Below are 16,587 nucleotides of genomic sequence, written 5' to 3'. Positions count from 1 at the left end.
GCTGACAGCAGTTTGGTGAAATATTTTTAACAGATAATTTCCAAAGAGTAAAGGTAAGATCAAGCTTGAGATTCTGGTTTCTCTTGGAGTCGCTCTAATTAAAATTTATTATTTCAAGATACAAAAATGCGGCGGTAGAAAAAGAAAACACACAAGTAATAAATTTGTTAGAACACCTCTCTAGAAATGCTCTCCTTCGGGCACTGAGCGTTTCAGGAAAGGCTGCAGGGGCTCCTGCCCCATCGCTGAGTCCGAGCTTTGCCACAGATGAACACACACAGAGTCGTGTCATAATACTTTTTTATTACAATATCCAAAAAACTGAGTATGCAAGTTTAGGAGGTCTCAAGACCCCTTCCTCAGCTGTAGGAATGTGCCATCTCAAGAGTGTATATTTAAACTATAAAGGAGTTCAAATGTAAAGAAAAAAGAAAATGCAATTTCTTCATAAACATTCTGTGTCTCCTACTACCAATCACATATCCTTTTGTAAACCCTGAAAAATTTCCCTGTAAAGCAAATTTTATATACATATATATATATATATATATATATATATATATATAGTGTGTGTGTGTGTGTGTGTGTGAAGTGTTGGTCGCTCCCCTTTCCCAAAGATCAGCTGTTTTCCTTAATCATCTGTATTAGTGTCAACAAATGGCTATAGATACATATTACTTTGAGAATTAAATATATCATTGTGAAATTGAAACGAGCCGAAGGGCAACAGGAAAAAGCACTATGCAGATGGCACATCTTGGGGGAACATTTCCGAAACCTCTGTCTTTCCGAGTCTCCGGACTGACTTTCCAGGACTTCTTTTCTTTATTGCAAGTGCAGCCCCAAAGGCACTGGACAGCTTCTCCCTTCCCGTCTCACCCGGTGGTTCCAGTATTGCTACGCGTGCCCGGGGTCACCCCCGGAGAGTCTGGGAGCTGTGTGAACGCAAATGACACAGATCCAGGGATGCCGGGACCAGGACAGGTGGTCCCTGGGCAGGTGCCACCCAGGGCCCGGCCCCGCTGTCACGTGCGCTGTGGCTCATGGAAGTAAGGGCAGCTCCGGTGCATCCAAACCGCGCCCGACGTCTTTAAAGGGGGGGGGGGGTTTGCTGGCACGAGCGATTTGAACAGACTAAGGCTGGCTCCCACGGAGAAGGAATAAAGTGAGCCGACTCGCCCCCTTCCACCTCCCCGTCACTAAAACCGTCCAGGAGGGCCTGGGACGGCAAAGGAGGGCGGATGGCAAACGACCCGACCCGGACAGAAAGGGAAACCAGCTGGAGAGAGCAAGGACGGGACGGCCGCCAGGAGCGGGCGTGCAGGAGAGGCCGGGCCGGGGCGCCTTTCCGGGGCGCATCCCCTGCGCTCACTGCAGCGCCCGGACGAGGTAGAGCTTCTCCCCGCGCTCGCTGGTGAAGATGGGGGCCTTGTGGTAGTGTGCCACCAGCTCATCCATGGTGTGGAAGCGCCGCTGCCCGATGCAGTAGACGTCGTCCACCAGCTGCACCTTGAAATGCTTGTTCTTCCCTGATGCTTTGAGAGACACGGAGAAGTCACTGGGCTGCAGGGGAGAGAGAACACCAGTTACCACCCGGCCACAAGCCGTGAGCAGGGCCGGGGACGGGGCACAGGGCTCTGCATCCACACCCGGGGCGGGGGGGGGGGGGGGGGGGGAGGGGGGGGCGGCCCCTGATCTTCGCGATGACCCGGAGGCCGGCTGAGATGCCCATGTTCTGCAGTGAAGAAAACGGACGCTTTGCTTAGTAGGGTTTCGGTGCTAAATGTATGTCGTTATTTGAAAACTGGAGACTCGTTATGGAATGGACGGCACCAGTGTTAACCGGTGTTAAATGTTCATCTCCCCGAGCTATTTCTTGAATTTGTAAAAAGTGATTTCTATACAGGCAGCAGCTAGAAGTTTCACTTTCTCTGACTTCTACCACTATTAGAAGTTCACCCAACAGCATGGTGCTGGCACAAAAACAGACACATAGGTCTATGGAACAGAATAGAGAGCCCCAAAATAAACCCACACACCTATGGTCAATTAATCTACAACAAAGGAAGCAAGAATATACAATGGAGAAAAGATAGTCTCTTCATTAAGTGGTGCTGGGAAAGTTGGACAGCCACTTGTAAAGAATGAAATTAGAACATTCTCTAACATCATATTCAAAAATAAACTCAAAATGGATTAAAGACCTAAATGTAAGACTGGAATCCATAAAACTCCTAGAGGAAAACATAGGCAGAACACTCTGACATAAATTGTGGCAATATTTTTTTGGATCTGTCTCCTAAAGCAAAGGAAATAAAAGCAAAAATAAACAAATGGGACCTCATTAAACTTAAAAGCTTTTGCACAGCAAAGGAAAAGAAACCATCGACAAAATGAAAAGACAACCTACTGTGAGAAAATATTTGCAAATGATGTGACCAATAAGGGGTTACTTATATATATCCAACATATATAAACAGTTCATACAACTCAATATCAAAAAAACAAACGACCCAATTAAAAAAATGGGCAGACGAACAGAATAGACATTTTCCAGAGAGGAAATGAAGGTGCCAAGAGGCACATGAGAAGATGCTCAACATCGTTAATCATCAGGGAAATGCAAATCAGAACCACAAGGAGATATGACCTCACACCTGTCAGAATGACTGTCATCAAGAAGAACACAAATAACAAATGTTGGGAGAGAGTGTGGAGAAAAGGAAACGCTCTTACACTGTTGGTGGGAATGTAAATTGGTGCAGCCACTGTGGAGAACAGTACCGAGGTTTCTCAAAACACTAAAAATAGAACTGCCATATGACCCAGCAATTCCACTGCTGGGTATATATCCAAAAAAAACAAAAAACCCAAAATGCTAATTCAAAAAGATACATGCAGCCCAACGTTTCTTAGCAGCATTATTTACAATTGCCAAGGTGCAGAAGCAACCCAAGTGTCCGTCAACAGATGAACGTATAAAAAAGATGTGGTACACATATACAATGGAATACTACTCATTCATAAAAAAGAATGAAATTTTGTCATTTGCAGCAACATGGATGGACTTGGAGGGCATTATGCTACGTGAAGAAGTCAGGCAGAGAAAGACAAGTACTGTATGATATCACTTACATGTGGAATCTAAGAAATACAACAAACTAGCGAACATAAAAAAGAAGCTGACTCACAGATATAGGGAACAAACTAGTGGTTACCAGTGGGGAGAGGGAAGCGGGGAGGGGCAATATAGCGGTAGGGGATTAAGAGGTATAAACTTTAGGTATAAAATAAGCTACAAGGATATATTGTACAACAAGGGGAATATAGCCAGTATTTTATAATAACTGTAAATGGAGCATAACCTTTAAAAATGGTGAATGACTACATTGCACACCTGTAACTTACAGAATATCGTACATCAACTATATTTCAATTTAAAAAATTTAAATTTTTCTAATTCTAAGCTATTTAAAAATAAATATTTTAAGAGCAGTGGAAAATTCTGGTTGCATTTTAGCATGGTCCATAGTATCCCAGAGGCGGCTATACTATGGTTCACATACAGATTTTATTGAGAAATGTTTAAATTTGCGATTATGTCAGTGCCCTACGTATATGTGAATGTATTATATTTTAGAAAGATATTATTACTTTTATTAAAATTAGTCTTTCATCTCATTTATTGAAAAATATGTAGGGTAAGACATTGAATGAGGAATATTCTTTGGGGAAAAAAAGTATTGCTGAATTGGATAAACGATTGGACTCACACGAGACAGGCCACGCCCTGGATGCGTGCACATGAGAGCACAGCATGTATGCTCTACATGGGTTTCTGCTCTCTTGGAAGTGGCCATCCAGTGGGGAAAACAGATAAAGAAGGAGCTGGTATATAGGTGCAAACTGTGCTGAGTTCTGCAGAGAGAAAGGAGAGAGTACTGAGGTGGCGCAGGGCATTTAAACTCGGGGCGGGAGGTCAGGAAAGGCCTCCACAGAAACCGGACCTGGGCGCGAGAGGCGCGCTGGTGGGTGAGTGCTGGGGAGGGGAGGGGGGACGTCGGTGAAGAAAGGGAGAGGGTCCTGCCTCTCCGGGGGCACTAAGTGGCCGGCGCGGCTGAAGGAGAGGAGGACGGACACTGGCCTCCCTCAGTGGCCTCAGAATAAAACCCAACCACCCACCACGGCCCACCAGGGCTGTGTCACCTGTCCCCGCTTCCCCAGATCCGACCAATGAAACAGAAGGATGCCCTTCCCAACCCCAGTCCCATTTTCACTCCTGTTCATGTGGTTTCTGAGCCAGCCTTTGTCCCCCTCCTTGGTCGACCATTCCCGTAGGTCTCAGCTCACAAGCTGACCACCCTGGAGAAGCCTCCCCATCCAAACCGGATAAGCTCTGCCCCCCTTGGCTACTGCCCAGCAGAAAGCGTCCTGACGCATCAGGCCGGGTAGGGCGGCGTCTAATCCACGGCTGTGTTCCGCAGGGAGCCCTACGGATGGTGGGAGCCGGATAATCCAGGTCTAAACTGAATTCCTAGGCCAGGCTGCCTCCTTTCTCCAAACCCAGGTACTGCTGGTGACCACCCACCAGCCCGGCCCCTGCTTCGTGTCCCTCCCAACAGGGCAAAACCAGCAAGCACCCCGCCCCCGTCCTCTGGCTTTTACGCCGACTTTGCAAACATTTGATTTAAGGTGTACAAATCTTGCAAAACAAGAGATCACTCCATATAAACGAATGACAACTCAGGGAAATGGGGGTCTGAGAAAATCCAACTCTGGGGCGGGCTGCCACCTGTCACAGACGTCGGCAGAAACGCATCTCAGAGACAGATGGATTTATAGTTTGTATTTCTGTGTCCCTTTGCCCCAAACCGACCAAATAAAAACAAATCTTTAAGGGAAAAACCTCACCTTATCCCCATACTAAACCCAGGGCTTGACGACTTGGAGGAAACCCAGGAAGAGACAGGAAGTTTTATCTCTGATTAGGCCTTGGGCTATGTATTATTTTCAGAATCATGGCCATTAGAGGATTAGGGGCCCAGAGCAGGTGGGGAAGGAGACACAGAACTTGAAAATTATTTCCCCAACTTGATCTCTTAGAAATGAATCACCATGGGGTGAAGATCTTCTGAGCCAGCCCAGGAGGGCGACTGGGGATGGGGCGAAGGGGCCTTGGATGGCCCCTCAAAAAGAATGAATCATGACGGACGCTGATGTCACGGATGACCCTGTCAACCAGCGAAACAGCACAGAAGGACATTCGAAGTAATCATCTGCGCAATTCTCGAATCACTACTATTTTCATGAAACTGAACACGATGGATGCGAGCTGGCCTCAGTGTTTTCAGTATTCCCACCCAAGTTGGATGTTGTATACGGTTTTGAAAATGGAACAAACTAAAACAGGTACCGCCCGACAGGTGCTCTGCACCGGATGGCCCGGAGCCTCGGCCCCGGGGCCACTGTCACACGGTGATCAGTCCTGGCGGGTGAAGGAGAAGCTCTGTGGGCAGTCACTACGCCCCTGGGTCCAGCAGCACATACACACTGCGGACCGCTCAGCTCTCTCCTGGGGCTTCAGGTTTTTGTGAAGTCACGTTTAGTTTCGAGCATCTGTTAATTTTTATAAGCATATACATTCTGTGCCGTAAGTCTGTGCCTTCAGATAAAGATAGAAGGCGACCTCAGTTTTATAGTTTAGCACAAGCCGGGCACTGAGCTCGTTTTAGAGATACTTTAATCAATTCATAGACAAAGTGGCATCGTACGGAGGGAGAAGGTGAGTCAGTCAGAGTCGGTATGTGATAGGCTCAATTTTAATTAAGCCCCATGGTCAACAGACGACTCTGAATTTGCTTTTAATTTAAGCTCCTTAATTTAACATCATGGTGTGTCACGTGTATATGCGCATTACAGCAGTAAAACCAATGCAGCAGAGAAAGTAATTTTTAATCTCTGAGTAGAAACCTTGAAGTTAAGGACGTAGAATGAACTAAATTTATGTCAAGCAGGGCTGCTGAACCTTTGGGGAAATCTCAATTCAGCATGAGTACATTTTCCAATCTATGTACTAAAATGCACTGTTACGTGTTAACCACTGAATTCTAAACGAAGCCTGAAGATGAACTGGACCAGTGGTTCTCAAACTGAGCTCTCAAGACCGCAGCATAAGCATCTCCTGGGAATCTGTCGGGTGAAAAATCGAATTCTCAGGAACCCCTGAATCCGCAGCTCTGGGGCGGGGCCCAGCCATCTGTGTTTCATGAGCCCTCCCGGGGATCCTGACGCAGTTTGAGAAACGGACGCTGAGCCAACCACCAGAAGTGTTTTCAAATGCTCAGAGCCATGAGGACAAGACAGGAATGCAATTTACGGGCTAAGTAGCCTCTCGAAGGAGGCGGCTCCGCGGCCAAGCTCACCCCGAGGCAGCGGATGCCCTTCAGACTCTGTCCTGAGAAGTCAGGCCCTGCTCTAGACAGTCCCTGTGGGGAAGCCCCCTGAAGGGACAGCAAGGACTCTCTTCCCTTCACCCCGAGCCGGCCCCCTGGATCTGACGGAGACACGGCTGCTCCAGACCCAGAACGAACCTGCCCCGCACGACCCCTGAGAACTCGGCCCCGTCGGCCTTGTACACGAGGGCTGTGATCCTTCCAGGCTCAGCTCCCAAACAGCCTCCGGGGAGTCGAGGGGAGTCGAGCGAGGAAGGACGGAGCCGCACTCGCCTGCACTGGCGGGGGGTGCCGGCGGGAGGGCTCAGCGATGCTCTAACGCTAAGCTTGTCACAGAACCTTGACACGTGTCTGCTGGCCTGTCTGCATTGAGCAAGAGGACCGAGACCCACCAGCCCAGCATCTGCGGCGCGAATGATCTGGAGACGCAGGCCCACACGAGGGAGTGCTGTGCGCTTCCCATGCTGGGTACAGGGTGAGTCCCTCATCCAGAGCCAACAAGCCACAGTCATTTCCGAGGTAGGGAGAGAGCTGGACCGGGAACCCCTCCCGGTGGTGGGAGCTCGAGCCAGAACTGCTGCGGGCCTGGATACAGGGTCTCTGCATCATCGAGAAGCTGAAGACACGCTTTGTCCAGGACCCGGCTGTTTCACCCCAGGACGTGCTCGGGTTCAGAGGAGCGTGTGTACAGGTGCAGCAGGGGACAGGGTCATGAATGTCTGAGCAGGACCACTCATGCTGGCCCCAGGTGCCGACATGCCTCACGTCCACCACAGGAGTCGATAAACACAGGAGGGGACAGTTCATCACACAACAAAGTGAATGCGTCGACACGGACTGAACGAGCTCACAAAGTGTGGACAAAAGAAGAAAGTAAGAACAGAACAGCCACAGTGCGATACCAATGGTACAACCCAGAAGCAGACAGAACCAAAACAGACAAACGTAGGTCTAAAACGGTAAAGAAAACGACCAGCTCACAATGAAAGGGAGCAGTGATCTCTGGCAGGAGGTGTGGTGCAATCAGGAAGCACACACAGGTATGGGAGTAGCTTCCAGAGGGCCAGCAACGTCCTACCTCTTGACCTTGACCTGGGCCCTATTTTTCGACCTTCCTGACCTGGGTTCAACAAGTACTTTTTTTTTTTTTTTTTAATTTATTTATTTATTTATTTTTGGCTGTGTTGGGTCTTCGTTTCTGTGCAAGGGCTTTCTCTAGTTGCGGCGAGTGGGGGCCACTCTTCATCGCGGTGTGCGGGCCTGTCACCATTGCGGCCTCTCCTGTTGCGGAACACAGGCTCCAGACGTGCAGGCTCAGTAGTTGTGGCTCACGGGCCCAGTTGCTCCGCGGCATGTGGGATCTTCCCAGACCAGGGCTCGAACCCATGTCCCCTGCATTGGCAGGCGGATTCTCAACCGCTGCGCCACCAGGGAAGCCCCTCAACAAGTACTTTTCAAATGAAATTTTTTGGGTATTACGTGTCACAATGAAAGATGTCCTAAAGGTGCAGAACTTGAAGCTGGAAGACCAGGCTCAGCCACTAGTGAGTCACGGGGCAGGGGCACATCTCTCTTCAAACACAGCTCCACTCTCCTGTCCACCCCCCACCCCGACGTCCCCTCTTTGGGGACACCAATTACATGTATGTTAAACCTCTCACTTGGTCCTGTAAATCTTAGTTCTGTTTACGACAACAGAATACCGTAAACTGGGTGGTTTAAAAATGACAGAAGTGTATTCCTCACGGTTCGGGAGGCTGGAAGTCCAAGGTGAAGTAGCCAGGAGATTCAGTGTCTGGTGAAGACCTGCTTCCTGGTTCACAGCCAGCCATCCTCTCACTGTGTCCTCATGTGGCAGAGGGGCCAGGGAGCTCTCTGGGGTCTCTTTTATAAGGGCACTAATCCCATTCATGAGGGCTCCCTCCCAATCCCATCATATTGGGGATCAGGCTTCAGCCTATGAATTTAACAAGGTGGGAAGTTGGGGGGGAAGGACAACATGCAAACATTCGACCTGTAGCAAAATCTCTACGCTCTTTTCTGTATTTTCTGTCCTTTTATTTTTTTGCATGTGTATCCTAACATCTCTCTTCCTCTGAGCTATCTTCCTATTTACTAATCCTTTCTTCAGCTGCGTTTAATCTGCTGTAAACCCACCAAGTCCTTAATTTCATTTACTGTATTTTTTAGTCCTAGGATTCTCACTTGATTCTCCCTTATTACTTCTAATTCTCTGCTCAGATTGATCTTGCTGAGTTTCTTGAACCTATTCATCCATATACCTGAAAGACTGCATTTCAAAACTCAAAATCTGGACTTCCTTGGTGGCGCAGTGGTTAAGAATCCGCCTGCCAATGCAGGGGACATGGGTTCGAGCCCTGGTCCGGGAAGATCCCACATGCTGCAGAGCAACTGAACCCATGTGCCTCAACTATGGAGTCTCCATGCTGCAACTACTGAAGCCTGCGCATCTAGAGCCTGTGCTCTGCAACAAGAGAAGCCACTGCAATGAGAAGCCCACACACTGCAACGAAGAGTAGCCCCCGCTCAACGCAACTAGAGAAAGCCTGTGCGCAGCAACGAAGACCCAATGCAGCCAAAAATAGAAATAAATAAATAATTTATAAATAAATAAAAACTCGAAATCTGTGGGTCTGTTCTAATGTCTTTTTTTTATCCCCCCTTTGATTTTGGTCATCCAGTTTTGTCTCCTGGTAATTTTTCTTTGAATGCTGCATATTGTGTACAAAAAAAATCAAAGAGACACCCTGAGGTTCTCAATGGTATTACTGCCCTCCGAGAGGGTTTGCTTTGCTTCTGCACCCGGGGTGGGCAGGGCACCTTAGTTCAATGAGGGATGTAAGTAACTGATTACAGTGTGGTGTTATTCCCAGTTTGCCTTTGATCCCAGTGTATAGACTTTTGGGGGCCCTGCCCCCTCAGTGCGCCTGACCTCCCATTTCTGCCTCCCAGCACCACAGACTACTGAAGGTCTACTTCTCTGCTGCTTTGTGTTTGTCTCAATGTTTTGTCCAGCTTTTCTAGCTGTTTTCAGCAGAAGCACCGGTCTGCAAGAAACCAGTCCACCATGAGCAGATGGTCACGTGACACGGGCAGGCGGTGACCCATCCAGGCCCCAGTTCTCCACCACAATCGTGCTGCTGAGAAGCAGGAGAGCTGAGTCACTGGCTCCATTACCAGGCTGCCTGCTCTCCTATTTTGGCTCCTTTACTTACTGGCTTTGAGACCTTGGGCAAGTTTCCCAACAGTTCTTCAGTTTTTGTAACCACGGAACAGAGATAGCTCCTGAAACTGGGAAGAGACTGGGGCAGTTGAATAAACTATAGTAATGTCAGAAGCACAACGTCTTTGGGGAGGTATTAAGCAAAACTGTCACCTAGTGCCCCTTCTTTAAGTTCCTTCTATGAAGCTTTATAAAGCCATCAGCATCTCGTCGATTTTTTAAAACGTCTTTCAGTTAAAGTCTCCAGAGAACATACTTTCCACACCACTTACAAGAGGCCTACATCCTGTCACAGAAGCACTACACCGCACTGCACCTTGATCAGTCATCAGTGCTTGCTTACATGGCTCTCCTACGAGGCTCTAAGCTTTCTGAGGGAGAGGCTCCTTCTTTCTTATTTTTATATATTTGGGAGAAAAAACTGGGCCTGATACATAATAAGCACTCAACAGATGGTCGCTGAGCTAACTGGCCCAGGAGTGACTGAGGCTGTACAGACCCCTACGTCTGCCACCTGGTACCTCTGAGGTCTCCTCCTGGGTTTCAGCAGAAGGAAAGGAACATCGCTGACATGAAAGCCACCTGTCTGTTCTCTCTTTAAACACAAAGGGCAAAGCACGATCTCCTGAACTTTAATTTTCAGTTCCTTTTGTCTCCTATCTTATTATGGTCCTGTTTTCTACCTGGGCTACTCGTACTATTTGTCTACCGCTGTGTAACAAATCTCCCCCAAACCCAGTGGCTTAAATAACAATTTATAATTGGGAATTTGGGAGTACCTTAAACCTTGACTGACCTGGAGCCACCAAGCTCCATCAGGCTGTCGTGAAGACATGGGCTGAGGCTGCGGTCATCTGAAGGCCCAGCTGGGGAAGCAGGTCCACATACAAGGTGGTCCGCTCACATGAGCCGCTCAGAGGCCTCCGTCCCTGGTCTTGCAGCCTCCATAGTGCTGCCTCAGCACCTCCACAACGCGACGGCCGGCTCCCCACAAATCAAGCGATCCCAGACGCAGCAAAGCCACGTGCATTTACGATCCAGTCCCGGGAGTCGCCCACCACCTCTCCTACCACAGCCTGTTCATCAGATGTGAGTTATCAAGTGACACCCTGCTGATGGGGAGGCCGTCACCTCCACCCTTTGAAGGGAGGGGTATCAGATGATTTGTGGACATCTTTTTAAGCCACCGTGGGACCGCAACTTGTGAAAGCTGCCTTGGGCTGCACTAAAACCTAGACTGGGTCCTGTACCTGTTTCCAATTTTGGAACACCTAGCTTCCGTCCTCCCCTCAATCCTATCTTCCTGCTTCTTCCCACTGCCCAAACTTCCCCATGGTTCCCTTTCTCCTTATTTGGTATAATTTCTCTTTGCAGAATACCGTGCTAACTTTTCAAATTCAGTTCGAACATCACATCACTTCTTGTTCTCTCCTTCCCTCGGACTATTCTTCGAAGGATTGACTTTTCTATTCTCACAGTTTTTGAACCTGGGGTCCTGAAGAATTATCTGTTAGTTTAAGTCATTCACTCACCTGACATTTTAGGAAGTCATTTTCCAAGGGGAATGTGAGGACAGCTGATAGACTGACAAAAAACCACCCCCTCTCAGGGCTTTTATTATTATCACTATTTTTTTTTTAGGTTTTAGGTCCCTATTTGAATATAATCCCTCTAAGTACTAGAACCTGATTGAACTCCACGTCTCCACACCGGGATCACAGTAGGTGCTCAATAAGTGCACTGACAGGTGAGTCTCCAATTTGGAGCATCTCTTCCACTATTCGTTCCTTCAGGTAATTCTTACATCTTACCTCTTTGCAATTTCTGCTCACAACAACTTTTAGAAAGGAAAACCAAATTATACCCTCTTTGATACTATTTCTACAGCTTCACCAACTTGATCCATTGTTTCAAACACTTGCTGAAAAGCACCTTTGCATTTTTATAAAGTAGACGCCCTGGTCAAATGTTTCTCTCCTTTACTCAAGATTTAATCACGATTTTCTCATCACCAGTATTAAAAAAAAAAAAAAAAAAAAAAAGGAGCACTGAGAACAGCCCATAATATCCTTTGCTTCATTCTCCATCCCCAATAGCCTAGGTATTGATATGATTTTTTTCTAAGCATGTGGCTGTGAAGAAATAATAGAGGAAGCAGGGACCTTGCTCCCAGGCCCTCCTGAGTCTTTTTTTTTTTTTTTAAATAAATTTATTTATTTATTTATTTATTTTTGGCTGTGTTTGGGTCTTCGTTTCTGCGCGAGGGCTTTCTCTAGTTGCGGTGAGCGGGGGCCACTCTTCATCGCGGTGCGCGGGCCTCTCACTATCGCGGCCTCTCTTGTTGCAGAGCACAGGCTCCAGATGCGCAGGCTCAATAGTTGTGGCTCACGGGCCCAGTTGCTCCGTGGCATGTGGGATCTTCCCAGACCAGGGCTCGAACCCGTGTCCCTGCATTGGCAGGCAGATTCTTAACCACTGTGCCACCAGGGAAGCCCCCTCCTGAGTCTTTAATAACCTTAAAATGTCCACGTATCTTTCACTTCAGATTTTAGGGCAAGATGAGAATAGAAGTGCCCCTTGTGTGGTCTACTGAGCCTCCCAGGTGGGCACTGGGTGGATTTCTGGTCATGCTGGTCTTCAAGCACCAACAATTGATACAAATATTTAACGCTCTCTCTGCCCCCAAAGAGGGGTCACCTTGTCGGTTTCTTATCAAAAGCTGTATCATTCTTTCCCCCTTGTCTGATACATGGAAATTTTTCTCTCTTTTTTGCTTCTTTAAGGAAGGTATTCTTTTGTCCAGAGAAGTAGTTCCTTTGCCAAAGAAACCTGAGAGCCAGTGGGCTGAAGGCAGATTGTACTCCGCTGATCAATACTCTCCCGGTTCTAATCTCAGAAAAGTGGCCTTCCAGGTCCATCACCCATTAGATCACCGCCACCCCCAGCCGTCCAGCAGAGCCTTTTTAAATCAAAATTGGCTCCCTCTCTATACAGGAGCTCTACTCTTTGTGTTTACATCAGTTTACCTTCTAACTGGCATTTCTATTCTCCTATAAACGTGTCTCTGAAATATTTACTCTATAGGCCTAAAGCCAATCCCACAGGTGACATGATCAAATATTATGGCTCTCATTAGCTTCTGAAATAAAGTTGCTTACACAAGTGAAGAGAAATCGACCAGCAACCACAGTACGGCCCTCAAAGTCCATCTACCTAATCTTTCAACGGAAGTGTTTACGGTCCATTTGTAAGTTAGTATGTGCATGTGTGATTATCCCTCTCTGCGTCCCCAGATGCATTTCCTAAAGTTAATGGGAACATCTCGGAGGACAGACTTTTAGAATACTGCCCTTGTCCTTCTCTGTCTTTTGGCCATGCCATGCCTGGAGTGACTTATCAATAATAAATGGTATTATATATTTACACATATCAATTGACAGCTTGTGGCATAAGTACAGACAGGGAATCAATTTTGATTAAAAGAAGGCTATACCAGGACTTCCCTGGTGGTCCAGTGGTTAAGACTCCACGCTTCCAATGCAGGGGGCGCAAGCTCGATCCCTGGTCAGGGAACTAAGATCCCACATGCTGCGTGGCATGGCCAAAAAATAAGAAACTAAAATAAAAATAAAAGAAGGCTCTACTGGACGACTAGGGAGGGTGATCTAACAGAATGATAGAACAGCTTTCTGTGTTACAAGCTCCGTGGGGCGACTCTTTTATTTCTCTGTGCTGCTCTTGCCGTGCTACTGAGGCCACGTTTAGGAACCGCTTGGTAACAGCGCCGTGAGAAACACCCACAAATAGGCCAAAGGCGCAGCTGAGACTGAAAGGCTCTGTGCTGATGTAAACCGGAACCACAGTGAGGCACCACTTTGCACCTATGAGGCTGGTGATTATGAAAAAACAAAAAACCAGAACAACAACTGTTGGCAAGGATGCGTAAAAACTGGAACCCTTATGCACAGCTGGTGAAAGGTAAAGTGGTGCAGCCGCAGTGGAAAACAGACTGCGGTTCCTCAAACAATTCACCAGTGAATCACCATTTGCTCCAAAAACTCTGCTGGGTATAGACCTTCAAGAACTGAAGGCGGGACTTGAACAGACACTTGCACACCCATGTTCACAGCGGCATTATTCACGGTAGCCAAAAGGTGGAAGCAACCCACGTGTCCTTTGACAGATGATGGATAAACAAAGTGTGGTCCATCCATACAATGGAGTATCATTCAGCTTTAAAAAAGGAAGGACATTCTGACCCAGGCTACAGCATGGATGAACCTTGAGGACATTATGCTGAGTGAAGTAAGCCAGACACAAAAGCACAGACACTGCGTGATTCCACTTATACGAGGTACTTAGTCAAATTCATAGAGACAGAGAGTAGAAAGCAGCCTGGGGCTGGGGGAGGGGATAGGGAGTTATCATTTAATGGGGACAGAGTTCCAGCGAGGGAAACGGAAAAGCTCTGGGGAAGGATGGTGGTAACGCTTGCACAGCAATGTGAATACGCTTCACGTCGCTGAACTTGCACTTGAAAATGATTACAATGTTCAACTTTTACGTTATATATATTTTGCCACAATAACAAACATTTTTTTAAAAAGCTGATGTGCTAAAAACTGGTGAAATTCCGGTGCAAACCTTATAATCTGGACAGAGGAAACCAAAGTAGCAGGATTGGTGAGGACACGTGCTCTCCTGCCTTGGAAGTTACTGCAGGAATCGGCAGGGGGGTCCTGGCAGAAGGGATGCTGAGAGGAGGGGCCTCGGCGGGGGTACAAAGGAACCCATCATTTCCTTCAGATCACCCTCGACACGGCTCAGACCCGGCTCCTGAACCAAAAAGGGTTGCTCCCCTCTGGCCTGGGGTCAGGCAACAATCATCCCTGAACTTGACGTTTTTCTATCTCACCCTCCTAGAAATGCAACAGGGACTCTGCCCGGCTCTGGCTGGCACACCCACCGGGCCTCCTGAGTATCTGAATATCGGGAGTGTTAGTGAGATGCCTCGGACACCATCTCCGCTGGGCAAGTACGTTCCTCGCCCGCATCTTGCTTGAGACCAAAACGTAAGTGCTTCTTGTAGAATTTCTTCTGCAAGTCGCCAAGGAACTGTTTCCAAAGGACACGCGGTGAAGACCCCTGGCAGCGGGGAGAGAAGAGGCGGGCGTGCCTGCCTCCAAGAAAGAAATGTTCAGCAAGCGCCGAGCAGAGCCGAAGGCAAACGTTCCTCCCTCTGTCCAGGCTTCTCACCTCGCTTCACAAGGTGCTTCCCCTTCACCAGGGGAAGAAACCACAACCCGGGCAGAAAACACCCGCCGGAAGGGCCCACGTGCGCCTGCTGGGGCGGTAGCCCCCCGCCCCTCATGCCGGGTCTGCCTGTGCGTGTGTGCTGTTAAAAACAACAGGTACAGTTCAAAGAAACCCTAACAATTTCAACCATTTTCTCTCATTGCTAATAGAGCGCAGTGACCATCAGACTATAAGCCTTTCACCTCTTCTGTAAACCAAAGGGAGCCCTCGGTCTAGAAGACAAGCCTATTCAGGGTTATTTCTATAGTTGTTTCTTTCCAGCTGTAGCTAAAAGTAAAGACTGAAAGGTCTACACGTTGCATCCATACACACCTTTCTAATACATTAAGTGCCAAAAACTTATTATATTTGATCCAGTTTTTTTAAATTTCCACTACAGCTTTTTAATATTTGGGGGCAGTGCATGGTGTGTCATCCTGTTGGCCCTTGACTCCTAGCTCCGCGTGGGACTCCAGGAAATGTTCTCCACATTCACGTGTGGAGATCGATTGTCCACAGCGTGCGCGTGGACAGTCTCTATTCCTAACAGGGACTAGCGATTTTACGTGACAGCAATATAAATGTTTACATCAAGGGAGTTAATGATCTGAGGGACTGTTATGAAAACACTTCTGAATACTATCATGGATGAATTATTTACTTTGACACAGTTTTCTTTTCTAGCTTGAGAGAGTCATTTTTCAGTTGCCAGTGGTTTACTGGACGACCATCTCTCTCCCCATTACACTTGCAGGCCTGAGGAGAGGGCGTCTGGACCCTCTGGCAGGTGGCAGCAGTCATGAGCCAGAGGCCACCGGGTCCGACCCAAGCTCACGAGTGCGTGAGCAGGAGCCCAGGGGGCAGCGGGCACAGAGGAAGGGCTGGGCATCCCCCTGCTGCGGCCCCTGCCGGGTCCCCGTCACCCTGAATCCACACGCACGTTCTGGACAATCGACCTCCACACGTGAATGTGGAGAACACTTCCTGGAGTCCCACGTGGCACAAGGCGTCAAGGGCCAGCAGGACGACACACCATGCGCTCTGCGTGCGGAGCTGGCCGTGATGGGGCTGGCACAGCCGTTACGCCTGTGAGCACAGGATCCGCCGTGGGACCCAGGAGCGCGCCCGCAGGGAGGTTTCCCAGAAGCCGAGGTGGCGGAACGAGGCGTGAAGGCTGTGTGTGCACCGGAGGGGGCGGGGACTGTACCCCGGAGTCCTCCAGATGTGTGCAAAGGTCCAGAGGAAGAGAGAGCAGGGCCCACGCAGCACGGCAGGAGCGCAGGTGTAGGAGGGAGAGCTTGGCGGGGCTCTGGGGCCTGGAGGGATGCAGGTGTGGACAAGGGGGACCCGTCAGCTGCCATCAGCCATGTGACTGAGACACCCCAGAGCGTCCGCTGGCCCAGCCCGGCCTGCACGGCCTCCCTCTGCAGGTGCCATGAGGCAGGTGGGTTTCAGGTAACAAGCCTCTCTCTGCTCTGCTTTCTACATCATCTCCCTCCAAACAAAAGGGATTTGGTCCTATTTACCTTCTTTTACCCATAATACAGCAGAGATGAAACTCCATCCGTATACACTACTACTATATATAAAACAGAT

General features: G+C 48.5%; 1 protein-coding gene across 1 annotated transcript in view; it reads right to left on the bottom strand.

Moving 5' to 3' along the window:
* Positions 1-283: 283 nt before the first annotated feature.
* Positions 284-16,587, bottom strand: part of NCK2 (NCK adaptor protein 2) — a 137,935-nt gene continuing 121,631 nt past the window's right edge. Inside the window, exon 5 of the mRNA XM_068564336.1 lies at positions 284-1,563. Within this exon, the coding sequence (XP_068420437.1) occupies positions 1,369-1,563 (195 nt within the window). The 3' untranslated portion in view covers positions 284-1,368. The remainder of the gene's footprint in view (positions 1,564-16,587) is intronic.

Source organism: Eschrichtius robustus, chromosome 15, assembly GCF_028021215.1.
Source record: "Eschrichtius robustus isolate mEscRob2 chromosome 15, mEscRob2.pri, whole genome shotgun sequence".
Classification (NCBI taxonomy): Eukaryota; Metazoa; Chordata; class Mammalia; order Artiodactyla; family Eschrichtiidae; genus Eschrichtius; species Eschrichtius robustus.
Note: the sequence above shows the minus strand (reverse complement) of the source record. Positions and strands in the feature narration are given on the sequence as shown.